Here is a 27,945-nt window from a genome sequence, read left to right as displayed (position 1 = left end):
TAACAAGTTTAGAAAGAGTTTTAACAACTTTATCCCAAAGAATTTCCTTACCCCAACTCAGCTTTCTGAACAGGTTTCCAAGACAATGTCACTGTGCTCTTGTAAGAAGGAGGAATGTGAAAGAGATCCTAAAAAAAAAAAAAAAAAATGGATGGACAATCGCTTTAGAGAAAGTCAACTTTCAAAATCAAAACCTTCGAAGGAACACAGAGAATTCAGAAATCAGCATTTCCCCATGTTTCTTTCTTAAATAGCAACGACATTAACTGACAATTACACAGAGTTCAAGTTTATAAGAGGCTTCTGAGAGAGTTAAGGAGAATCGATCTTTTAAGTATTCATTATCTCTTTAAAAAAGGAGAATTCTACATGAGGACATTTAAATCTGTTGAGCTGAGCAAACTGAAATATGGACTCAAAACCAAATCATTCAAGAGAAAAGTCATGTTAAGCCAGCAAGCTAGAAGGGTCCTCACAACCTTCTCATATTACAGAAATGGAAATGGGTTCAGAGGACAAGTGACTTTCCCATGGTCAGAGGGAAAAAATATTTGAAGAAGGATTTAAACCTACATCTTCCTGCATCCAAGCCAGACCATCTTATGCCCTTTCAGAAACTGGATGGTTTTCTCTAAATTGTGTCTCACAATCACATGGGACTCATGGCTAAAAGCACAAGCAAAGGTTTCTAACCTGTCCCTTGGACTTCAGAGCCATGAGCAGCCCCAGACCTTCACACACATATGCTACTCTTGTAAACCCGACAGCTCTTGACAGGCACAAGCAGAGATGAAACCGAGAACACGCTGGGGCCCAAGGAGAATCCTGCCTGGCTCTTCCAAGGATGATACTCCAAGGCACTAAAGTTAATTATACTGAAGTCTTTTTCTTCCCTCTCTTACTTTTCTGAATATCCCCATCTCCAACAGATTGTGAGGCCCTTGATGGTGGAGACTGCCTTTGCCTGTTACATCCTTAACACTTAACAGAGTGCCTGATACATAGTAGGCACTGCAGATGTTTACTAATCGATTCTCCCCCTCATTCAGGGGCCTTCACTGTAACAAAGGTTAAACAGCAGAAAAACCAATACACCAATTCTGCCTTCCAACACATGCAACAAGAGAGGATTTCATCATCTCTCCAGGAAGCAAGTGCCTGGGGTACACCAACGGGTCCCTCCATATATGTCCAAGGTGGATGATGGTACATGAGAGGTCACACCGCCACCTCTCACTGATGTTCAACGTTGTTTTTAATATGTCATTTAACAAAATTTACTGCTAAAAGGCACATGAGGTCCCCAGATTGATACCAATTTTATATCATAATTTTTGCTGAATTAAAGATTAGATGCTAAAACCTTTTTTTGGGTGTACGTGTACATCTAAAACCAAGATGAGTCATTTTCTTGCTAGTGTTAGCATGTTAGATGCTATGGGTATCACACCAGTCATATGATAAAATATAACTGGCATACATTAACCCGTAATTCACTTAAAAATAAATTTTCATTTTCTCGTATCATGGTGTGTGCTCATACAGGGTTTTCTTCCACTCAACTAGAAATATGAGCATTGAAGGCTGCTTGGAGAGGAGAGTCCTTCCCTGTAAAAGACAAAGCCTTGCTTGATGGGTAACTGAAGTTTTTTACCCATTCTGAAAAAAATGATCAAGAAAGAAAAGTTCATTGTGGTTCAGAATAACAAAGCTGGTCAACAGCTAATAATCAAGGCCTATTCCAATGTGAGGGAATGAAGGAAAAGCTGACTATGTGTTCTGTTTCTGTGGGAAGAAAATGGGTGAATACAAGACAGATATCCTGTACTCTCCGGTTAGCAAGATTGGCAGTAAAATATGGTGACAGGTTTCATAAAAGGAAAATTCAGGTTTGAGGCTTTCCATTTCCTACTTGACTAAGGTCAAACCTTTGAACCTAAACTGAATCTCCTTTGTCTTATCTATAAAATGGGAATGATTATAACTGAATTAAAAAATTTGATTACTGTGACTTCCTGTCCCAGACAGGCAGGTTATTCCCTGTAAATGACACAAGCCTTTGGTCCCTCACATAGAATGAGGCTCCATAAAATGAGAATATTATTTTTACATCACTTAGGTGACGGTTTCTATGAAGAAAGTGCTTTTCTATATTGTAGACATGACATACATAAGGTTTTTATACAACTGAGTTTTTTGTCCCATTATTCAAAATGACAACTTTGGCAAGTACCAACAAAAATTTGGACAACAGACACTCTTTACCTTAACATTCAACAGAAAGAAAAGGGAGAAGAATTACCTTAATTAAAACATTAATGTTGTTCGTTATTTTCAAAGCAACAACTTTAATTTTGTTCTGTAAAAGGAAAACAATGTAAATAACAATTCTAACAGATGCCTTTATATACTTAAGAAAAAAACTAGTAATAATCATATCCATAACGATTGTTATAAAGAGGGTTCTCTGGTTTAAATCTGTAGAGGATTACTTATATTCCTTGGCACTCACTGTAGTCAGTTCTGCCCCACTGAACTTTCATGCAGCATCAGATTGGGATTCTTTTTGTTAATGTGACTAACTTGATCAATAAAGGATGATGTACAATTTAGATCTAAATTAAGTAGAACAAGGTCACAGGCTCTTAAGAATTGGCAGAAATAAGTGTTTTTTATGGAAAACCTCTTCCCCCAAAAAGTCTTTTGCTTTATGTCTGTGGCAATGAAGTAGCACTGTGTAGAATAAGAGTAGCACATAAGTGGCTACAACCACAATCTAACTGGAGAGTCTGATTTAACAGACTCATCTGATGTGGATTAACAGTGTAATCTCTTTGAAATAAAATTTAAACAATAATAAGTACCTACTATCCGTGTGGCAAACAAACAACAACAAAAAAAGAACCCAACCAGTCCCTTTAAGGAAGTGATCTTTAAAGAAAGGAGACGACAATGCGACTAGCTTTGGTTTTAGTAGGCCCATTCTTAATACTACTTATTCAATTTATTTGAAATTCTCCCTATCTACTGAAAAAGGATTATGAAGGAGAATAACATATTATTTTATATAAGCAACTTAACATGTGATTATCAATTTTGAGAGAAACTTAAATATGAAAGTTTATTTTCAAAACAATCACAAAAAAAACCACTTTATTACAGCATTTATATACCTATTATTATTCTTCCAAACTAATATTCATGTTGAACAAGATCAGAATAATAATGTAATTAATGTCAGTATTAATAGTTATATAACAAAATTATCAGCCAACCTAATATTTCAACAAAATATCCTGCTCAATAGAAGTATCAAAGAGACTATCTGGCAGATATGGCATGAATGACTACTAATTACCTTCTTCTATGCCATTCTGAACATAAGAATGTTATGCTTAAACATGAGTTTGTATGAGTATGTTTAAACATACTCATGTTTAATTTCATGAGATTCTAACAATCTTCTAGCACCATTTCTTGGGCTAAGACAAAATGATAGTAAGGTTTACTATATAAAGTCTATCTGAAAAAAAGTCAATGAAGAACTATAAATACACACTCAGGTATGATCTAAGCTGTATTTTAAAATAGGGTTATAAACACTAGCAGCTTCCTTTACAGGAAGATACCTAGCGTTCTTACCTCTTCTGTTTTTAAGGCTTCACCTGTTTTCCCTTGGAGAGCCAAACGAAGTTGTCTGATATAAACCTGTAAACCTCGGGCAAAGTACTGCAGCCTAATACAAAAAGGCGGTTGTTAATTCTTGAACTATTATGGCATCTTACAAAATTTATAAATCAATGAAATCAGAACAGATAATTTGTACCCATTTGAGTAGTGTGACTGATAATACAACCAAAAACTTTAGTTTAGTGCTGGGTCCTAAATGTGTTTCCTTCCTTTGTTACAAAAGGAAAAGTAGTCCAATTCATGAAAGATGTCAAACTAGAAGGCCAGAAGCCTGAAGTGTGGCCCAAAACAAATTGAAATCCAAAAAGGAAATGATTAACAGAGTAAAATTAAAAACCCAATACAGCATATAGTATTTTAACCTATGGTTATGGGTTTAATGCCTCTTAAACAGAATACAAAAAAAGCTTTGTAAAGTAGTGGTATGATGCTTTAAATGATTTAAGATGACTTGATGAAATCTGTGCGGATTCCTCAGATACTGGTTGTTCAAAAAGATTCTACTCTAGTTTGAAGGCCATACTGCTGTGAAGCAGTGAGAAGAATTCATTTATGTTCATTCAGTTAATCTTTGGCTTTTAGAAACAAATTTAAGTATCATTTTTACCCTTTGAAGAAGAAATTTCAATAAACTCTGCTGAAGCAGCAACGCTAAGTCAAAGAATCATAAGATTCTCCAAAGTTAGAAGGAATCCCAAAGATCATTTTGTTTAATCAGGGACAAGGTAATGGTTTTGTAATCTCATTGGAAGAGAGAACTCCCTCTCCATCCTTACAAATCTACACCTTTTCTGCAACTTTTAGGCTTTAGAGAGTTGTTTCAGGCCTTGAGCAGTTTAGTGCCTTGCCCAGTTACACAGCCAATAAGTGTCAAAGGCAGCACTTGAATTCAGGCCCTTTCTGGGTTTAGAGAGCATTATTTGATAAACTCCTTAAACTTTCAATTCTTAATACAAATACAAATAATCTAAAGGTTACCAGGGCAGGGAAGAGGACAGCAAAACTGATATGCTCCTACTTCCTGACTCTCAGACTTCCTTTAATGCCAAATCCAACTGCATTTGATTTCTGGCCTGCCTTATTCCCACTAACGTTGGGGTAATCTGTAATCACCCAAACTTCCCTGTCTTTCCCAGAAACACTGTTGATCTCCAATATAATTGTACTATTGCCTAGGGCACATCTCTTCAGCTTGTCTCCAAGAGTGTTTCCTTGATATCTAGGTAAGCTAGCCTGACCATACCCCCCATTTCCCCACTCCCCCACTCTCCAACTAAAAGCCTTTTGCCTTGCCCTACTCTGGAAGCCCTGTTGCTTTGTTGGGTCTGTCCAGCTTCTTTTAGGTGCTCATTCTCCCTACAGTAACCCGGCAGGCTCACTGGACTATGCTTAGTGCTTCCCCCAGCTTTTGTCCTGAAAACCAGAATAGCAATTAACTGGTCTTGCCATGAAGAATAGGAATCTGCTCTCTTCTCAGAGATTAAGTAATGCATAATTATCTTCTTGACTAAGGAGTAGATCCTTTCAAGTAAGTTAAATGTCACCTGATTTTGAAGTCTTTCAGTTTTTCTGCATTTAGCTTGGCTGTCAAGAAATCTGGAAGCTTTCGGCCCAGCTGGTGAAAACTGTACAATAAACATTCTACATAGCTGAACTGTAACTTAGGCTCTTCATTGCCAGCATTCTCCCCATTTTCTGCTTCTTCTGGAGGGAGCGGCATGTATTCCTGATAGACAAAAGTGAGGAAGATGGAAATTGTCACATGGTACTGTCTGCTCTTCTTATACTTTTAATAGGAAATACACGGATGAGAAATGTGTAATAAGCACTGTTAGTGGAAAAAAAAAATCAAGAATTTAGAATCCTGTGTAGTAAGGTGCTTCCAATTAACAGGTCAGCAGCCAATCTCCTTACAGACTGACAATGGCCACCATAGCTTTAAGTATTTTCTACTCTAAAAGGTCCATCCTTTTCAAGTATGACTATACACAGGTACAAAATTTCTTAATTCATAACTCTAGGGTCTATTCAATTTTGGCTCTCAGGCCAGGTATGCAACTATCATTAAACAAATGTATCACTTTATTCTGCTGAAAAGGTAAGACTTCAAGGAATTTCTCTTATGCACAGGGGACAGATCTTTTATGGGAGATTTATAGGAAGAATGCCCCCAGCTAAAAAAAAACCTTGATGGGATTAGTAGAGGGAAGACCCTCCATAATTAAGGTTATTGTTCTATGGAAATATCAAAAAAGAGGTGAATGTGAATCAAGAATTTCCTTTCTGAATGCTAATTGTACTTGGTGCAATGCCAGTGATACTCAAACTGGCACTATCACAATAAGGCAAGGCAGTCCTGAGGGCTTACACTATCAATTTCAAGACCACATTACATTCCCAGAAGGATCTGAATTACTTTTTGAAGCCAATCAATAAACATTATGATAATACTTTTGATAAAGAATGAGAATGTGATACCATTCTTGTAAACCAGTTATAGAAAAAAAATGGCAATGGCATACCATGGGAATTTAAAAAACCTGTGTGTATGTGTACATAAAATAAAATAAAAAATTAAATCTTGTTTTAATATCCTAAAAGGAAAGCAAAGCTGATTGATACTATTGAAAATTGCAGTTTAGGAATAAAGGGTTAGCCATTGGCAAATCCTTTGTTTAAACTCCATTCAGTTAGCTAAAAGAATATTCAGTTTGAAAACTGATACTAAAACATCAATTTTAGTTGCATATTAGCAGGGGGGAAAAGAATTCTTACCAACAATTTATCAAATAGTTTCTTTAAATTTGTTTCTAATTTCTCCATGTCACCACAAAACGAACTCATTTCTGCAAGTAGTTTCAAAACCTAAAACAAACATTTCACTGTTAGATAATTTAAATACTTGGTTTTAATCCATATTCACTAATTTTTAAAATATCATAAACAATATTATTAACATAGCTAATTAAACTTGCTTTGCAACTCAGAATTTAAACAAATGGTAAGGCATTACTTCTGGTACATTTTGTCATATTGCTTTATAAAAAAGACTATTAGTTTGCAATTCTACCTGCAATCAAAGATGTTTCTCTAAAATTCTCCAAACTGAATTTTCTTCATTTTCTATGAAGACTTCCCCTCACCCGATACACATCCAATTTGTTCATGTCACTAAGTCCTCCCTCTCCTCCCAACCCTTTTTAAGTCTTTGTTACAAGCGATAGCTCTCTGGGGAGGGGAAACATATATTCAGAAAAGGTGATATAAAACAAGATGGAGAATGGACTTATGATTTAATCAGTAGAGGAAATGCCCAGATGAGGCAACTCTCTCAGATGATTATTGCTTTGTAATATGCTTAAAATCAGAGGGCATAAAACTGTATCATACATTGTTAAATGATATAAATTTCATTATAATTTGACTTGTTTTTTTACAAAACAAAAAAGCCCCAAACACATATTATTTAAATTGCTATTATATTAAATATGTAAACCAATTCAGAAATATTTTGTCTGGAACATAATAGCCAATAAAGCTTGTTGACTAAATACCATCATTTTTATTATAGTAACATGATTCATTCATGATTATTGAATCTTCTTCCAATTCTTTAGGTTTTTAAAAATTTCTGTCTTTAAAGTTTCATTTCTGGTCTTAGACTGGTCATAAATATTTTTAGATAGATTAACATTGTCATTTTAAAAGCTGTTGTCGCTGAACATATTGAGTTAGGAAAAGCATACAGATGGCACAATAGCCAGATGATAGTAGGTTTGTTTGTTTTTTTAACCCCCTCATTCCTTCTTAAGAAAAAAAAAATGAAATTCATTGTGATAAAGGAGAGCTCTTTAAGAAGGAGGGAGAGGATTTAAGGAAAATCAAAACTATTTTGAAAAGGTAGTCCATGAAAGTGAGGTACATTTAAGTCTTTAGCTTTAGCTAATGTTGTTATAGTTAAGTGTAAATGAAAGAATTTACAGAAGTATGTAATGGGACAGATATTTGTTGTAGTAGCCACCAAATTTATCAGTTAACAGACAACTTTTTGGACCCTGACACACAGTTGTTAAGAAATGCCTGTTGCCTGATTGATGAAAAGGTTTTCTGGATTTTCCCACCCTGTGCTGAAACAGTACCTGTAGCACTATTATGAGAGTACAACAGTACTTGTAATTGAAAAATTACTTGTAGCACATTTCTAAAAGAAAAATATTTTCCTGTCTTTTAGCTAAAATATAGTAATACAAAAGCTGTGAACAAAGATAGTGCCCAATAAAAACATTGAAAAATAATTTGACAAGCTGATTCTACAGAGGCCTGGACAAATCTACAACAAACTGATACTGAGCGTAACGAGCATAATCAGGAATACATTATACACAATAACAGCAAGAATATGTGACGATCAATTATAGACTTGATTCTTTTCAGTGGATCAGTGATCCAAAGCAATACCAATACCATCTGCATCCAGAAAAAGAACTATGGAAACTGAATGTAAATCAATACATGCTATGTTCACTCCTTTTTCTCCCCTTTCTCTCTTCCTCATGGTTTTCTCTTTTGTTCTGATTTTACTCTCTCAAATTGATTTATAAAACGATGTGTATTAAAAATTAAAAAACAAAGAAAAGTCTGCTTAGCACATTGAAAGGTGTAAACACATTCAGCTCCCACAGCCAGTATTGTGTCAATGGTAGGACTAGAACCCAGACTCTTTGGTTCTGAGGTCAGCTCTCTACCTATTGAGTCTTAATAACTTATTATGATAAGACTGTTATGGTGGTTACCATAACAAAACCTGGAGTGATTTATTATGCATTGTACATTATTATACAATTACATCATAGGCAGTGCCTTTTCACTAGTAGATGCTAACTGCCTGATAATGTTGTGTGAAGGTTCTCTCTATACTAAATTATGGTGCTTTATGACCTAGGAATCTTCTGATTAATTAGGATGTTTAAATCATTCTGGTAAGCATCAAGAACTATAGTCTTATATAAATGTAATTATAAATGATAATTTAAAATTTAGAACCACTAATAAAATGATAATTTATTTCATTAGTAAGCAGAGAAATTTAATTTACCTCTAACTGTATATCAAGGCCTTCTACTGGAGTAGTCAAGGAGCTGAGATTTGGTAGAACATGTTCACAGAAATAAGTCACAAACCTTGTGGAATGAACATTTTTCTATAAAAAATTAAAAATAATTTTAGTTTAGTACCAGCACAATTTTGATTTAAACCATGGTCAAATTCCACTAGGAAAAAAGTAGAAATACAACAGAATATATGTTTGATGACATCACAATAATGATAATAAGCAGCAGGAATTATATATCGCCTACCTACTGTGCGTTAGGGTCAAGTGCTTTATAAATGTGTCTCATCCTCACAACAACCCTGGAATGCAGATCCTAATATCATCTATATATTACAGCTGAGGAAACTGAAGATCAAGTCACTTGTCCAAATAAGGTCATGTGGCAAGAAATTTCTGAGGCTGAATCTGAACTCCTGACTCCCGACCCAGAACTCTAACTGCTCTGCCACCTAGTGGCCTCAACCCTTCACTCATGTTCATCTCCACAAACACATCCTTTCTGAGACAATCTCCTGTATATATGAGAGCTATGTCAGAAGCAGAGGAAGAAAGACGCATTTAGACATGACATGTTTCCCATTCTTTCAGATGAGTTTTCGGGGACAGTTTTACGGAGATATATGAGGATAAAAAATAACAGACCTGGGCTTGGTCTGAGATGAAGAGGTGGAGCTTGAGCTTTCGAAGATATATCTTGTTTAAGTTAAGCCCTACATTAAATTGCTACTTGTTAATCCAACATTTGGTCATTGGCCATTTTACTTCACACTTCACTTTGAGCAGAGCTGTATTTTGTTCATATGAGCTCTATCTGCCCAGACTTTTTGGTGTTCTTAGGGGAGATCATCCTATGCTACATCTTGTTTTCAGGGGCTTGAAAATTAAATATTTCATATGTGTCCTGGCTCTAGGAAATAGGAATTACAAAACAAAGTAGAAGAGAAAGGGAAGTCTTAGAGGAAGATTCAAAGTGGTTTATATTTAATATGGTTCACACTCCATAATAGGCCAAAGGCCACAGGATCATAAAATTTTAAACTGGAATGGATCATGTGTGTCATTTAAGGAGTCCCCCTCTCCATTTCACAGACAAAGAATCAAATCTAAAAAGATAGATGCACAGGTAAGGAGGAGGAATTCTCCAAGAGAGATCACAAAATCACAGAATCTTAAGACATGAAAGGGACAGCAGAGACCATCTAGTCTAATCTACAGCAGCACAAAGAATTTCTTCTGTAATATGGGATCTCTAGGTTTGACTACCAAAGAAAGAGAATCCATTATTAGCCAAGGCAGCCCATTCCACTATGGGAGAGCCAAAACCGTTTTGTTTTGCTGAGGCTACTGGGGTTAAGTGACTTGGGTCACAGATAGAAAGTGTTAAATGTCTGAGGCCAGATTTGAACAAAGGTCCTCCTGACTTCAGAGCTGGTGCTCTATCCACTGCACCACCTAGCTGCCCTGGGATAACCTAAATTGTAACAAGTTTTCCTTGCATGAAATCAAATCTAAAGCTGCTTCTTCCCAACTTGTGCACTATTCTCAATTCTGTTTTTTGGTGCCAGGAATAATAAAGTCAAGTCTCCCTCCCTCAGGGCAGACCTTCAAATGCTTGAAAAGAATGTCACCTACACCCCCCTTGATACTTCTCCAGATTAAACATATAAACACTTCTTTCACTTGATCTTCAGAGTACCACCTCAAAAGAAATCGGCCTTTTCACTGCCTTCCTTGAGACACTGGTAAGCTTAGCAACATCCTTTCTGAAATGGGGCACCCCAAACTGAACCCTGAATCTAGATGGGGTCTGACTAGGGCAGAGTAGAGCCTCTTTATTCTTAGTAGAGCTTCATCTCTGAATACAATAGAAGACTGTATTTACTGAGTTTACTACAATCCACAGATTTTCTCTATCTACAATAATACTTTTTCCCTTTCCAATGCAATTCAACTAATTGCTCTGCCTCTACAATATTGTACCTGCAAAGCTGATTTTTGAACCCAAGAATAAGACTTTTTATTTCATTCCACTCAACTTAACTCTTACTAAAGTATGGCCCAATACTCTGGCCTGCCCATATTTTTTGGTTCCTGATTAGGTCTGTGTCATCTGCAGAGCAGATAAGCAGACTGATGTCTTTCTGTCATCTCAAGTTCAGCCAGAGCTTATCTCCATCTGTGTCCTTCTGAAAGCTGTCCTTTGCACCTGGCATGTACTTTGCTCACTCGATTTTTTACTATCTCCAGTTTCCTTCAAAGTACAATTAAGCTCCAGGTTTTTAAAACTGCTTTACCTTTTCTTAATTCCTCATGCTCTACTTTCAGATCCAACCATTAAGTGCACTATCCTGAGCCTCTTCCAATCTCTCAGTGCCAGCACCCTCCCTCCCGTTGATTAGCTCTTATCTATATAAGAACATCACTTCTTTATGTCCCCAGTGCCAGGCCCATGGTGGGTGCTGAAGAGTTACTGGACTGGACTCTTCCAGTCCTGGTTTCCACAAAGGAGAGAAGCATGGCCTTTAGGAGGGAGGTGGGTTTTTGGAGTGCCTTAGGTCCAGCCTTTAACATCTTAAACTTCCCCTTCAACCTTCCTGACAAGTGAAGATCCAGCCCGGGCATGAAGCTCCAAATGACCGAGGACTTCCTTCTTTTCACAAAGTCCAGAGCCATTGGGGATTGTGTAGCTTAGGAAATCTCCCTGGATAACCGAGATAAAAGTGTACTTCCCTAGAATGCCTGACTTTGGGTCCTCCTCCTGCACCCCAAATGGAAGAAGTTTAATTCTTCTACATACAATTCTGTCCATCTCTGGGTATGACAACTTATTTAAGAAAAAAACTACAAAAAAGACTTACAGAGAAGAGTGGGACCGCCTGCCTTGTGCATTGTAAAAGTCTGTCCACACAGTCTGGATCAGCAGGGTTGAAAGTCTGCTCCAAATCGGCTTGTTCAGCCACTAACTCCACGAGCTGCTGTCTTCCACTGACTGTCTGTAGGCTTTTTAACCCAGAGAGGATCTTCATGAAGAGAACAAATTCCTCACCTGTCACATCTTCAAGGACCTTTAAAAAACAAATTCAGAACATTAACACACAGTCGCTAAATTAGTTACCAATATCACCTGCCACTGAAAACCCACAAAAGCCGTTTCGGTAGGAGCATGTGATCCCAGTGGGTACATCTCAGGCAACGGCCAGCTTCCCAGAGCAAGCTCATCAAGCCACAGCAGGCCCTGCTCCACCTGATCTGACGGCTTCTCTTGGAGAGAACATTATTCTCCTTTATGGGACACTACTTCAATGAAATGGAAAACAAAAGGTATAATCTAATAGGTACCAAACAAGACACAAATTCACACATTCTAGGGAAATCCATGGAGTTCAGCAAAGCTAAAGTCAAGTCATTCTGGGAGGTGGCCTCCAAAAACCTAAATAATCACACAATGTTCTTCAAATGCATATAGGCACATGCTTTCAGACACAGTCTCTGTGCCAGCATCACTTGATGCTGTTTTTCAATGTGAAAAGAGTGTATCAAGAATCGACTGCTGTAAAAAATGAAAGGGATCCTTTGAAGAGAAAATAAATGTTCGCAATGTGTCTTAAGAATAACATTCTTAAGTGTTTCATTAGAGTATCATCCTATTAAAAAAAAAAAATCAACACCAAAATGAGACTCTAAGTCACTAAATAAGAAAAGACCTTGACACCCTTAGTGAAGGCTGAAAATTTCATCCCCAACCCTTTCAAAGAATTTGAGTCCTTACAAGTTCATAGGTTACAGGCATAAAGGATTGGCATTCACCTTCTTAGACTCTGTTAATATGAGTTCTTCTACTTCCTTTGTTAATACTTCATCTGGCAAAGTCTTCAGTTTTGTGGAAAGGAATTTGATTGCTCGTTCTCGGACAATGTCTTCCCCTTGAAGAATCTGGCTGAACAAGCCTCCCAAAGTCCCTGAAAACACACACAAAAGGAGAAACAAAGCAACACCAATAATGCTATAGTGTCTGCGATAAATCAGAGCTAAACACGATGGATTTCAAAGCATCTGCTCCCCAAATAACTGGGTGCCAACTATTCCTAATCCCCAGAGCTGCCAATAAAGCCTAGCTCAAAATGAGCTCTGGGATGGGAAAGAAGAACCTGGATTGTGGATGTTAAAATGGGAGTATGGTCTTGATGATTTTCAGGTATTCCCTATACTACATGTAAACCAATTTTTTCCCTAAAACTTTTTAGAAAAAAATGGTTTATATCTTATATGTGTTTCTTAAAAGGGGATAAAGTTTCATGACAAACTGTTAATAAAATTATAAGGAAAAATTTCAATTCTTACTATCTCTATCATCATTTCTAATGATTTTATCAGGATATAAAACTCAACAATACAAGTAAATAGTTTTAAAAATAAATAACGGGGCAGCTAAGTGGTACAGTGGATAGAGCATCAGTCCTGAAGTCAGGAGGACCAGGAGTTCAAATCTGGTCTCAGCCACTTAACACTTCACTAGCTGTGTGACCCTGGGAAAGTTACTTAGCAAAAATCAAACCAAACCAAACCAACCCCCCTCCCCCCCCCCCTGCCTCCCCAAGAATAAATAAAAAAAGAAAGATAGAATTTCTATAAACTAGGAGATAAAATCTTGTTCTGAAGAACAATACTAAATTCTAGATTATGCTCTTAGTTCACATAGGGACCTTTAAGGATCATACAAACATATGCCTCCCCCTATTAAAAAAAGAAGGCAATTTTCAACAGAATTTTTATTTATTACCTTTAGCATCCATCTTAAATATACTCAGTAGAGCATTGTTCACCAGGTTAAATTCTGCAGAATCATCTAGAGAAAAAATGGTACCAAAAAAAAAAAAAAAAAAAAAAAAGATGAAAACCAAGCAAAAGAAAGAACTATAAAGAGAAAGTCTATTTTGTTTCTGGATTTTTCAGTAAACACAATCTATGCAAGTCTGAATTTATTGTTTCTATGCAGATGTCTCTTGAGGTTCTTTACACACCCAGACTCTGCCTTTCTCCTGAACTACAGTCCATCATCACAAATGGACGTCCCAAATGTATCTCAAACTTGTATCCCAAAAATGTATCTCCCAGACCCACTCCTTCCCTCCTCCAAACTTCCCTATTAAGTTTAAAGGCACCAAAGTCACCCAAGGTTGCATTCTGAGAGTCAGTGGCTCTTTTCCCCTCCTCCACCCCCTCAATTCAATTAGGTACCAAATCTTTTCCCACTCTACTTCTAAAACCTATTCCTCTCAGTCACTTTTCCTCTAATCACAGGACTACCCTGCTTACTCAAGACCTCATTCTTTTTCTCAGATTATTGCCTTTGATCTTTCCTTCCTCTCAAATGTCTTGCCTCCTCACACTAGTCCCCATACAGCTGTCAAAGTGATAATCCTTAAAGGCAGATCTTACTTATGTTATTCCCTTACTCAATAAACTGAAATAGCTAACAGCCCCCCCTTCCCAATCAAATATGAAATTCTTTTTAGCTGTTAAAAGTCCTCCCTATGCTCCCACCCGCTGGCCTGGTGGCAATTTATCTGTCTAGTCTCATTATATACATTGCTTGCTGTCCAAACCTAACAGCTGATGCAGTAAGAGTAAGGTTTGGACTAGCTATAAAAACTTCCAAATTACTTAGACTTGTCTTGTTCCTCATCTCCAATCCTCCATCTTGTGCCTGACTTTGAACAGGCTGTTCCCAACTCTGGAATCTATTCCCTCTTATGCTCCAACTCTTCGAAGCTCGGCTCAAATTATTACATTATACACAAAAGCCGTTCCTGATCCTCCAACCATTTGTGTCCCCACCTCCAGGTCATTCTATACTTTGTACATATTCACTTATGTGCATGTTGTCTTCCTCAGTTGAGTGCAAGTTCCTTGAGGGTGGGGACTATTTCATTTCTTGTCTGTGTCTCAGGTGCCCAGGAAAGTTCCTGACATGAAGCCAGTACTTAATAAATGCTTGTTAAAGGCTAGGGGAACAAAGAAAGAGTACTAAATATTCTTAATTTGGACTTTGTATAGTTCAAATCAAAGTGTCCCCACGAGAAACAGAAAGTATCTGTTCCCCAAATAACTGGGTGTCAACTACCCCTAATCTCCAGAGCTGACAATAAAGTCTAGCTCAAAATGAGCTCTGAGAGAAGAACCTGTCTTGTGGATGGTAAAAATGCACTGATAGTAAGCAATGTCATAACTGGGCATCCCCAAAGAACACAACTATCAGTTGGCTGAGATTTTTAAAGGAACAAATGCAACCAGCTAGGTTGAGCCACCAAGCCCACATCTAGAATGAACAGAGGACTCTGTGTCTAACATTGGTAGAGCTTTCAGTAGTGGGGTGCTGGTAATGAATGTTTAATGAATGGTTCTCCAAGAGGAAAAAACATGCACATGAATCACTTTTAAGTTTGATCTGATAAATATTTTTTCTATCGCTTTCTTAGAGTTTAAAGAACAAACCTTGATTTGTATCATTTGCTTGTTTCCAAACTATAAATGTTTTACACTGCAATCTTCCAGCCCTATCAGCCACAAAGATATTGCCTTTCCAAAGGCAGACATATAAAGGCAAAAAGAAAACAAGCAGACATCCTACCTGTCTGCAAAAGCTGAGTCAGAATATCCGCCACTCGAGGAAGATTTTCTCCAGTAGCAAATTGGGGCAGTTCTTTAATTGCTTGTCTCCTGATCTTTTGTTAATGGAGGAAAAAAATAACACAAATTCATCAGTTCAAAATTTAATCTTATAAAAAAATAAATAATTCATTCTAAATATTCTTAAGATTTTACAGGATTTCTTATTTAACCTGTATGTAGTACAACACAACAGGCAAACAAATGAACCAGAGAGAAAATAGACTTCAATGTTTTAAGCCTCAAAGGTATTCTTATTCCTAGCTTCTGCTGGTAAATGGCTACTGAAAAGCTTTCAAGAAAAGTAACTCAACAAGACAAAGGGGAAAGGGATAGATATCGTGGGATCTGACATGACAACAGCTGCTGACGTCTCTGAATTAACTACTACTTAGTGACCCTAAGGACTGGAAGATTATATGAACAATTAATTCCAAATGATTCAACAAGACAAAAGCAAACTCCATTAGGTTTAAATCTAAGCTGTACATACTATTGATGATTCACTAGTTTCATCTGGAGTCTGAGAAACTGATTATTTCCGTATGAATCTGTGCAAGGTAAGGCATGTAATTTGTTCTCAGAATGACAAGTTCATAAAAATCACTTCTCCTTTACCTTGACTATTTGTAAGATGAGTAGGTATTTCAAAGATCTATGGTAATCAGTATGGCCACTTTTGATCACTGTGAAAAACTGAGACACTACCTAAAGCAGCCTTTATGAGGTGATATGGCTAAAAAAGTACCCATTTGTACTTCTTGTAAGAAACCTCAACAAGATAAACTGAGCTGGCCCTTCACAGAAACTAAGACCATTTTTTGATGGACCTGCATCCAAAGCCTTTTTAATCTGAGAAGGACCTGCCTAAATCCAATGGCAAAGATTTCCAAAGTCAAAGGTCAAATACAAATTCTAATGAGAACCAGAGAAGGCAGATGCAGACAATTTTTTCCTCCTACAAAGCCTTGGGAGGATTTACTAGATTTAAATTCTGACACAAGCCTAATAACCACTTACCTAAAGTCCTCATATGAGAAGAATTTTCAGAAAATTTTCAATAGAGCTGTCAGGCCCAACAAGGGGGTAAATCTTTAAGTACAAGTTTAGTGGACTATGTTCCTGTCACCTCCAGATCAGATTAGCTAAATTAGGGTAGACTAGCCAGGATAGCCACAGGGAGCTGAATTTATCTGCCATATTAACTTTAATTCTTCTTACAAAAGGACTGTGATCTTCATGGGCAGAAGGAAAAACCAGACTGATGAAACCATGGATTTTAAGAATCCATTCAAGTTGAAGAACCAACTCAAATAGACATACAACATGTGACAATTCTTATGGCAAAACATGTTGCTACCTAATTTTAAGACAACACACCAGTTTTACAGCAATGAGCAGACATACAAAACTCCCAACATCCTACATCCAGCTACATGTTGTGCATTTATCTTTCCAGAGCAGCAGCCTGCTACCATAGGTCAAGCACTGACTAAATAGTCAGAAGACTTTGGATCATGAGTCAGATTTGCTCCTCACTAGTCATCTGCTTGCAGGTAATTCCTTAACATCTCTGAATCCTAATTTCCTCATCTATAAAGAAGGGAAAACAATGATATTGAATCACCTACCTCAGAGGGTTCTTTAAGTAAAGTACTTTGAAACTTAAAAAGCACTATAGAAAAAGAGTTGTTAAAATATCAAGATACATGTCTAATTTCCCAGTATAGTTCTCAAACTCACTATGTCCATTAAAATGGCAAACTACAGAAAATCTGTTTGGAGAATATTTTAAAAATGTAATGTTATGGTCTTCTAAAAAGTTTCTAATAAAATACTTACTGACACATCTTCATCTTCACAGAGATCGAGCTGTGCATTAATAGCAGAATCAGCCAATTCTGGGAAATGCTTGAAGAATTTCGGAATAAACTGTGCTGCTAATCTTTTTTCCTTGGTGCCTCCTTTTACGCCATCTAAGATCACCTGATAGGCATCTTTGTGCTAGGAAAAAAAAATTAGAGAAAAGTGCAGTTTCTGATTAGGAGTTGACACGTATAGAATGGTATCAAAATTGACCTTTTACAATATAGGAATTTTACAGTGTGAAAAAATATGACTATTCTCTGAATTTTCCCATTAAATGAGCACAATCCACAGGAAACCATGAATTATACCCACTTTTAAGTGTTCTCAACTGAAGTTGAAAAAAATAAAATTATTAACTAGGAGTACAAACATTCCCAACTATTTTAAGTGACATCACCCCAATTATCTCAAGCTGTGTCATGAAATTCACACCTGTTAAATTCACACCTGTTTAATTCACACCTGCAAATGCATAAAAATCAAAATGGATTATGAATGAGATCATTCTGAAATCAAACAACTTCAGGGATCTTCAGAAGACTTACTACTACTGGGAACAAGCTTTCTTTTTCTCTAGTCCTGGGGTCTTATGATTCATATGAATCATCTAAGCAGATATAAGACTATTGGTTGGAGACACCCTCTCTTATTTTTCTGAAACAGCTAAACTGACTACTTAACTAACAAAGTTTGGACAAGATTGGTGTCAACAATCCTATTTCTTCCGAAGAAAAGCTAAGAGTACCACTTTTTACCATGTTCCCTGCCACTGTCATCTGTCCTTCATATATAATCTAAGGCCCTTGGCATCCTTCTTGCCATTGTACCCTTTTTCCACATGCCCTGCAGCTGATTTCCCTTTTGTGTATTACCTCCCCTAGTTAATCTGTGTGCTCCTTGAGATCAGGACCTGTTTTGCTTGTATCCTCAGTGTTTGATATAGTAAACTGTTGAAAAATGCTTTTCAGAATATGGGGGAAAAAAATGCAATAACAACAAAAACAACCAAGAATCAAATGCTTACATGGTATAGTCAATGAATTAACTAACTATAATATAATGTCCCACAAAAAAGAGCTCAAATTTCATTTCCCTTTAATTTTCCTCCTAGAAAGATGTTCTTTGAAACCCCAGAATCTTAGCTAAGGAAGAGACTGCACAGTCTAACCAGTGTTTGAATAAAAATACTAAGCATGAAGCCTCTGCTTAAGTTTTTCCACAGTGGTCAAAATCCTAATGTAGGGAACCTACTAATTCCACATGTTGCTCGTTCTATTTTTGAATAGCTCTAATTCTTAAAAAAAAGTTTTCTCAAATTTTAAAAAATTATTTGTGGTTTATTATGACAAAACCTGAGATAACTTCCTGTATTAAACTGCCTCATCCAAATGTTCAAGAGCCTGAAAGACATTTCTGGATCCTGACTTGGTAATCAAATATAAGGGGTGTCATCGCTTGCTTTCTGTCAGCTAAGGTGTCATTTAAAACAGCACAACAAAATGGGAAAAGGGCTGTATTTGAAATCTGACAAGCAAGGTTCGAGGTCACGTAACAAAGTCTCTAGGATTCAGGTTCTTTAATCTGTAAAAAAACAAAAACAAAATGAGAACAACATAGCTTTGGTTCATCACAACACAAGATTCTAAGAAGCAAATATCTGAAAATTTGATAATCATATCATTTTTATATTTATCAATCTTAAACAGCATAAGATTAAGGACAAATTTGTGGGAAACACCACTGGAGATCCTCCAAGTTGATCTGGAACAACTAATGACTACACTTTTAACTGGTTTCAAACTTACAAAACTGTACTTTCAACTAGTCCATACTGCTCCATCTTTCCTTAAAGAATGACATGTGAGATCTTGTCAAATGTTTTTACCAAATTCCAGACAAATTCTCTCTATAGTACTGCCAAGACCTATATTCAGGTAATTACGGCAAAAAAGGAAAGGAAGGTAGCCTGTTATGAAATGTTGATAAAGTTTTGCTGGCTCTTTGTCACCATGCTTCCTTTTCTAGATATTCAATAATTATGCCTTAGATAATATACCCTGAAATATTGGCCAAATAGAAAGTTAAGCTGATTCACTTAAAATCTGCAGACTCTATTCTCTTTCTTGAAAACTGGGATCTTTGTTCTCTCATCCTGTGATGCTTCTACAATTCTCTACAGTTTTTCAAAGATCAATGACAATGGCTCAGCAATAGAATGTAATTATTTTTTCTTTTTCTTATTTTGATGAGGCAAATGGGGTTAAGTGACTTGCCCAGGGTCACACAGCTAGGAAGTGTTAAGTGGCTGAGACCATATTTGAACTCGGGTCCTCCTGACTTCAGGACTGATGCTCTATCCAATGTGCCACCTAGCTGCGCCCCCAGTATGTAATTCATTAGGGCATGGTGACCTCAACTCCAGCCATTTATATTTTGTACTTTCCAGTTCCACCATCACATTTCTTGACAGAGAAAGGAGAAGGAAAGAAAACTACACCAACTTAAGTTCTGTCTTTTTCCCATTATCTCATCCTTCCTCCCCAAGAAGTGATCCCACCTGTCTTTGAGTTTTCTTTTTAGCCCAACTGGCTTGAAAACTCCTTTTTCTTTCTGGAATTTTCCTGCCAACATCAGATTACTTTAAATTTTCCATGTAGAAAAGAAAATCTCACAATCTTCTTTGATGAACTATCAAACTGTGTAACAATCATTATTATTCCTAAGTTTTTCCTTAGATCTAACCCAAATCCTCTGCACAAAATTTTATTTAAAACATGAAAATCTGAAATTAATAGCCCAACTGTAGTAAGAGAAAGCAAATATAAACTTTAACTATGTCTTTTAAAGCAACTAAAATTCCAGATAATAACAAAACGAGGCAGCATATAACAACAGATTGAATTGTCTCAGATCATCTGCAGGCTGTTTCTGGAAGGTATGGGATCTATAGATAATTTCAATGAGCCAAGAGATTAAGTTATTTTGACATCAAACAGTATGTTACTTCTTTATAAAGAAACTGGAACAAAAGTTCTATTACATCTGCATATAAGGGTCAATTATGAAGATAAACAGAAAACAGAATTTTTAAATGTCACTAATAAGTTTCTATAGCAAGCAAGGCACTTGTCTTTTTAAATAACCCAGGATATTCATCAGTCTTTTTCTCTGTACAACTCTCAGGTAAAAGGTGTATGTATTGTTGATAATGGAATAAATAACCTTTTCATGCAGCCTCTTGATGAACCAATCCAACAAAATGCTGTTACTGTACTTTCATTTACAGATCTCAAAGGTCTTTTAAGGTGACTTTTCGCAATACCTCCACAAGGTAAATATTATGTATGCTTGACAAAGCAGGAACCACATCCAAAGGGATGCTTTCTGAGAACTTCCAAGGAAATGAGTGGCAAAGGAAAGATGACAGAAGTAACATGCCTACAACCAGGGCACTGCACTGCTTTTTGTCTTCTTCTACTTCAATGGATATACTTCAGATATTCAAATAAATTAAGTGTCTCTTTCAGAAACTGTAAATCAGTTTTAGCATTTGAGCAATTAATTATATTTATGCTCTTTCTCCTTGCAAATCAACTGAACAAAGAGCGAAGGCCCAAAGAAAATCCTTAGAGTAACAGAGGAAATGCCTCATCCACAAACTGATTTAGGTCTCTTGACCTACCCCAAGAGAAAGGACATTCCTAGATATCCAGTAATGAAACTACACAGTTCCAGTAATTTCCAAAATACAACCAATTTTTAAAAGTGGCTTGCAAATCATCAAGTATTAAGATGTATGGACCGAATTTAGGGACCAGGAAGGATGTTGCTGATGGAAGAAGCATGATTCCACCCAATGATTTACTTGGATAACACACTAAAATAAACATAAAATAATCTAGGTGCTGCTGCTCCCTTACACTTAAAGAAAAATTTACTTTGCAATTCACACAAGTTATTTTTTTTATAAATTACTCAGGAGTTGAATGCCTTAGAATTTGATTCAATTTTACAAAAAACAAAAACAAAAAACTTACAAAAAGGCAACTAATGAATTATAATTACTTCATTTCCAAGCTCTTCCATCCTCTAGAGCAAGTGAAGAAAAAGGGATAGGAATAACAACAGATATAACAGAAACCCCATGGACCAATCACTATGTAGATACATAGATGACAATATACTAAAACCAAAGATGGATGCTTTAAGTCCAAGGGAAAAAGGGAAAAAGTTTTTTCCTTAAACACACACACACACATCTTCTAATTTAAAAGCCTTAAAAGAAAGGAACCTAACAAATTCATCACAACTTACAGAGGATATGTATTTCTTTGTATTTATTCATATCAACATATATGTGTGGATCTATTGGAGCTGAGCCTAGATTTGTAATTTTATTAGGAGAGGCAACTCCTAGATGAAGAAATCCCCTGAACCAATGTAGGTTAACATCTTCTTTAAAATTTTTAATGAGAGAAGTCTTCAGAGACATGGAAAGGTTTAGCTACCTATCACTTTTCAGTAATTTTTTGAATTTGATGAGTACAAGATTACCTATTTTGGCTCAATAATTCTCACTGCTTTTGAAGAGAACTGTTTTGTGTGTGTGTTTATTTACAATTTCTGTTATTTTTTACCTTTCTCTTTCTCTCTCTCTCTCTCTTTTTTTTTTTTTTTGGCTGTGAGGCAATGTGGGGTTAAGTAACTTCCCCAGAGTCAAACAGCTAGGAAGTGTGAAGTGTTAAGTGTCTGAGGCCAGATTTGAACTCAGGTTCTCCTGACTTCAGGACTGGTGCTCTATCCACTTCACCACCTAGCTGCCCCTATTCTTCATCTTTCATTATGTGTCTACTAATGACTAGCATCCTGCCCTTATAAATTCTGTATCAATTACTTGTATAAAATGAATGTTAAATTTTTATAGTAGACTACCTTTTTGTTGAGAATTTTTCTTAGAAATAGACATATCTATTATTTTCTCATTAAAATATTTAGTTGGTGAATAAGAACTGACCACTCTCTTAATTATTTCATTTTTTTTTAAACTTAAAAAAATAGTGTACAGGTCCAAGGGGAATTTATTTTGGTATACTATAATACCTAACCTCATTTTTCTTTTTGATAGTATCCTTATTTACAAGGTTCCCTTTACCCTTCTTCTCACCTATCTATCCTCTCCCCTCATTACCAACAAACCATCCTTACTTACTGAACGATTTCAATTCCTTTTTACCCTCCCCTCCAGCCCTTTGGGAAAAAAAATCTGCTAATATTTAGGGGATCTCTATTCATTTCCACTAATTTTCCCATGTCTTCCCTGATAGAAAATATTTTGTTTTAAAATCATGACTGGGAAAAAAAAAAAAAAAAACCTTCATACCTCCACAACCTACTCAATCCCCACAATAATTTTCTTTTTGGTCTTTTAATTATAAATTTTGTTCGACCACATACAAATGTCTAGAATCATTAAAATAATAAAAAAAGAAGACCCAATAGGGAGGGAGGGACAGTTAGAATGCCATCCATATGGCAGAATCTACTTTTTATAATTTAGACAGCTAACACAGATGGGGCATTCTCAATAGCCACATCTCCTTTCCCTCTTGAGAGAAGCCTTGAATCAGCTGCCAGCTTTGGAACCCCCAGAAGGATGACCACCTGCTTACTTTTTTGCTCTCAGGATGCTCCTTCCCTTTGGACAGAGAAGGTCATATACTTACAAGTAGGAAAGCTGCCGATGGTGTGTGAATCATACAATGTCCAAATTCTTTGGGGAAGTGACTCCCAGGGATCCTCTCCACCCTCCCCTAACTGTCTTCTTCAGATTCAGATTGGGGGAAAAAAGTAGTTTATAAATTTTTCAATGAAATTCATTATAGATCTGGGAACAAGTATGCAGAAAAAATTATAAGAGTGAAAATGTCTTAAAAACTTGGTCTGGAATTTGGGGCAAGTTTGATTTTAAGAACAAAACAAATACACAAAGATATGAATGGAAAAATGGGGAAGGAACAAGGCAGTTTGCCTGGAGCAAAGATTACATCAAGAGAAGATGCAGATATCCATCTGAGAAAGGTTTTGAAACTCAGGCTGAGAATTCTACTTGGTAGGTGAGAAAGTTTGAAGTGGAGCAGGGACATCATCAGATGTGTACACTCACAGCACATAAAATGGGCCAGATTAGGGAGAAAGTAGAAGAGAAAACTTTTCATTTCATGAGGCTAATTCAGGCTTGTGCCTGTTCTAGGAAAAGAATGGAGAGAAATTGTGGAGGGCGCAAAGGTAAGAATTAACAATTGGCTAAGAAAGGTAAAAAAAAAAAGGAAGAATGAAAAATAACCCCAAAATTTCAACCATTGGAAATAGAGTGAATGATTTTTTTACCAAATGCGGGAACTTGGTTTCAGACTCAATTTATGTATAAGGAAAATAAAATCTAAAAGGTTAAGTATCTTGCCCTGGTTGTGCCCCTTTGACATTGCTTCACAAGGAATCTGGACGGCCAGGAAGGCCCTCAGGAGGAGAGGCCTGGTATGCTCTGGAAAGGGGAAGAAAGGTGACCGCTGGATGCCAGACTTTTAAGTGTCTGGCGTGGGGTGGGGTAGGGGGACCCAGCCTAGAAAACCAGCCTTCAGGGGCCAGAAGGAAGGAAACGAGCTAGAAAGTTCTCGGAGTCTGACATCTTGAAGCTGTGGGAGAAGGAGGAGAGGTCATTCTTGATGAGAAGAGAGAAAAAGGCCATTCCACTATCATGAGACAGTCATTGACGGCACTGAGGTTCTTGTCAGTTATGACAAGAACCGAAGTTGGTTTGTAAAAGTCTAAAGAGACTGAAGAGGTGAAAAAGAGGCGATGATCATTAGAAGACAAGGTTTTCAGGAAATGTGTGGGTAAGGAGAGGATGGATAGTGAGAGCAAGGATAAAGGGAACTTTGCCAGTCCTGTAGGCAGATTGATCAAACAGTTTCCAGAGGAGGAAGGATGGATAGCATCAAAAGCAGAGTTATTTTTCTTCATTAAGCTGGCTCTGCCCCTTCCTCCTTGGTCAAAAAACTTCCTACAATTTCAGGAAAATGAAATGAAACTCTACAATCACTTCTTATGTGTCTCTCCCTATCACTTCTTGAGAAGTATTAGAAGAAACTCTATGGTTAAATCTCAGTATCACGCTCTAATATATATTTTCTTAAAATTCAGTTGTGACAAGATCTCTCAGTAACCTGAAACTGTGACTTTATATTTGGAACACCAGAATGGGAATAAGGATACTGAGCATAAAACATTTCCTTATTCAGGATTGAATGATTATATGGTGGGAGCTATATTATATACTATATAAAATAACTTATTGTTTTATAGGTAACGATGCTATAAGAATAATGCTCATTAGTTAATTCACAAGAAATTAATCTTAGGTTAGCTTTTCTTTGCACCTCACATATTTTGGACTCTTCTTCCTCTGGGTGGTCTGTATTCAAGGTAAAATAAACTTTTTTTTTTTTTTCAGCTGAAGCAAAATATCAAGAAAGTAAAACCACAGTGTGAAGCATTTCCTCATCAAATCTTCATGGTACCCCTCCATTAATACAATCCAGGGCCGAGTTCCAGTTTCACAGAATTGAGCTAGACAGGATCTAAGAGGCCAACAAGCCCAACCCCTTCACTTTATGGATGAGGAAACTGATGCTGAAAGAAGTTGCCAGTCACACTGCTAGTAATTGTTCAAGAGAGGGCTTGAACTCATCTTCTTGACTCCAACACTCTATTCCTCCAACTCTCGAGTTGTTTCTTCCTGTTATTCAAAGACACCTTAGAAATTCTGTCTCATATGTAAGTGTCCTCTAAACACACACACAATAGAGATTAATCATTACACTTTTCTGTTTTTGCCTTTCTTTGAATCCTCAGAGTTTAGCAAATTTGTTGTTCACTTGTGTCCTATTCTTTCTTCATCTCACTTGAGGTTTTCTTGACAAAGATATTGGAGTGCTTGGCCATTTCTTTGTCCAGCTCATTTTATTGATGAGAAAACCAAGGCAAACTAGGTAGTGATTTGCCCAGGATTGCATAGCTAGTAAGTATCTGAAATCACATTTGAACCCCTGCCTTCAAACCTGGCTACCCCAAAGAGCAAGAGCTAAATAAATGCCTGTTGACCGGATTACAAATAAAATTAATTTGGAAAGGGAGAATGGCATTTTAAGCTCATATCTGAAATGGGCGCATTTTCACCTGAGGCTTTACCAAAATAAATCTCAAATATTTAAAACAAAAATGATTCTTCCTTTTCAGGAAAGCACTTCCATTTTGAATTACAGCATGTCCTGAGTGAGATGGCAAAAATTGAGTCAGATCCTTCCCAGCCTACATTCCCACCTGGGAGATGATTTGCAAAAGCACTCCCAGATGCCTTCAATAGTCATAATGATGGCCCAATACTGTGAGATTCAAAAAATAATGCTTGCGATTACTTGAACAGAGCAGAAAGTCGAATTAATTACATTTAAATTTCCTGGCTCTATTATTACAATCCTGCCCTTTCCTCAGGTAAAGGCCACCACCTATTTTCGAACCCCTTAAAATGTAACTTCTGGATTTCAGTCACAGCTGAAGTGCTGTAGAGATCTGTGATGAAGGCAGGTTCTTGCTCACCCAATGGGAAGAAATATTGAAACAACTTATTGTTTGTTGCCTTAGGAGTCTACTCAGCTTGTAAACTGCAGTTTCAAAATTAATAAATTAAAAAAAAAAACTATGCAAAACAATGTTTAAGTCTCAGCAAAGAAACAAAGTATAGACTTTGGCCCCCAGTGTCTCCTAAAGCAGAAGGACGGACAGCAGGGCTCGGGGAGGGGGAGAGTCTAGCGCTTACATCTCAACATCTTCCAGAGTAGTGGTGCTGAAATCCCTTACTTCCCAAGCAGGGGGAATAGTGACACAACCTACTGTTGTCTCACCCATTTCTACCCTGTAAATGACTGCAAATTTCCAAAAATACCATTTATTAGGAATCTACGTCCTGGCAAAAAACCAAACCAAAACCAAAAATCAGGTTTAGCAAAGACCTTGGCCCCCAGCACCAACTACAGCAGACAGTCCAGCGCTCACACTCAACATCTGGAGCCCAATTGGGGCTGAAATCCCTTAGGAGCCAAGCGGGAACCCGGCCTCCGAGGGGCGCACTCGGTAAATGACTGACGTTTCTAAATGACGACTGGTTTTCTAAGAGACGTTTCTATGCAAAACTACGTCGAGTCCCGGCCGGCCCGTATTTACCCCCTGGGTCCCCGGCGAGGAGGCGGCCGCAGGCTCCCCGGGGGAGCAGCGCGCAGGCAAGGCCGCATTCAGAGCCCGCGGGCCGGCCCGCAGAGGGCGCGGAGAAATCACCCCGAGCCGGAACAAGGTCCCGGGGAGCACAAGGGCGGGGGCCGGCGCCCCAGAGGAGGGGCTGTCGGGCAGGATTGGGACCGGGGGGCGATCTGGCTCGGCGCCGGGTGCGGAGCCGCTTCTGCTCTTTCAGGGAAGGAAACCAAGGCCCAGGAGGGGGGAGCCCCATGCGGAGGGAAAGTGTGGCAGATGAGGAAATCGAGGCCCAGGGAGGCCAAGCGCCCAGCGCGGGCCTGCGCCACGGGTGACAGACGGAGCCCAGGGAGAGGAGCGAAGCTGCCCCAGCGTGAGCGGCGGCTACGAGGGGAAAGCGGGGCCCACGGGGCTTAACCGACTTCCCGGGGGCTTCAGCAGCGTTTCACCAGCGAGGACACTGAGGCCCGAGGGGTTACGCTTGGCCCGTGCGTCGGGGGACTTTACAGACAGGGAAGCGGAGGCCGGGCGGGGAGGACTCGCGCAGGATCGCCCGGGTGAGAGGCGCTCCAGAGGCCGCCGCCGCCGCCGAGGCCTGCTCCCGCCGCGGCCCGGCTGGGCCCGCTCACCTGCCCCACTTGCTCCGTGGCGTCGGCGAGAATGCCGTAGTTACGGTAAAGCTCTTCCACAGTCGGCATGATGGGTGGCTGCCCGCCGGGCTCCGGGGCCGCTTCCGCCGCCGCCGCCGCTGCGCTGGGGCTCCCGCTTCGCCGCCGCAGCCGATCGCTCCCGCCGCCGCTAGCCCTGGCGCCGCCGTCGTCGTCGTCGTCGTCGTCGCCGCTGTCGCCGCAGCTGCGCACAGGCTCGCCCGACGTGCCACGCCCCGCGCTCAGGGGCCGACGTGAGACGTGATGACGTGGGCTGCACGGCGCCGCGAGCGGCCGCAGCTCCAAGGCTCCGCTTTGGTGCGTTGGCTCCGCCCCCTAGTGGCCGGAGGAGCGAGAGTGGAGCCGCCACATGGAGCGCCAAGCCGGGAGAGAGGGAGAGAGTCCCTTAACTCCTCCTGCAGACAGGCTAAGCCTGGCCGGGGGCAACGATCAGACTCAGACCTGTAGAGGAGCGAGGGAGCTGTGGATGCCAGGCACAAAAAGACTTCTCCCTCTGGAGCGGGCGGGTGAGAACAGCTTGTTCCAAGGGCCGTGCAGAGAGCTGGGGAGCTTGCGGGGGTCCTCAAACTGCGGCCCGCGGGCCGGAAGCGGCAGCCGGGGACGGTCACCCCCCTCCCCCGGGACTGGGAAGCG

The 27,945-nt window shown here is 38.6% G+C and overlaps 1 protein-coding gene across 2 annotated transcripts in view; it reads right to left on the bottom strand.

The window, feature by feature from the left end:
* API5 (apoptosis inhibitor 5) overlaps positions 1-27,401 on the bottom strand; it is a 31,774-nt gene extending 4,373 nt beyond the window's left edge. For both annotated transcript variants that reach the window (XM_031941357.1, XM_031941358.1), the window contains exons 1-12: positions 27,274-27,401; positions 17,315-17,476; positions 15,435-15,528; positions 13,584-13,649; positions 12,611-12,762; positions 11,662-11,868; positions 8,786-8,890; positions 6,466-6,555; positions 5,235-5,416; positions 3,643-3,736; positions 2,303-2,359; positions 52-128 (exon numbers count right to left, since the gene is read on the bottom strand). In XM_031941357.1, coding sequence (XP_031797217.1) covers positions 52-128; positions 2,303-2,359; positions 3,643-3,736; positions 5,235-5,416; positions 6,466-6,555; positions 8,786-8,890; positions 11,662-11,868; positions 12,611-12,762; positions 13,584-13,649; positions 15,435-15,528; positions 17,315-17,476; positions 27,274-27,342 — 1,355 coding nt within the window. In that variant the 5' untranslated portion in view covers positions 27,343-27,401. The remainder of the gene's footprint in view (positions 1-51; positions 129-2,302; positions 2,360-3,642; positions 3,737-5,234; positions 5,417-6,465; positions 6,556-8,785; positions 8,891-11,661; positions 11,869-12,610; positions 12,763-13,583; positions 13,650-15,434; positions 15,529-17,314; positions 17,477-27,273) is intronic.
* Positions 27,402-27,945: the final 544 nt, after the last annotated feature.

Source organism: Sarcophilus harrisii, chromosome 6, assembly GCF_902635505.1.
Source record: "Sarcophilus harrisii chromosome 6, mSarHar1.11, whole genome shotgun sequence".
NCBI classification, from domain to species: Eukaryota; Metazoa; Chordata; class Mammalia; order Dasyuromorphia; family Dasyuridae; genus Sarcophilus; species Sarcophilus harrisii.
This window is presented reverse-complemented; position numbering and strand designations above follow the sequence as displayed.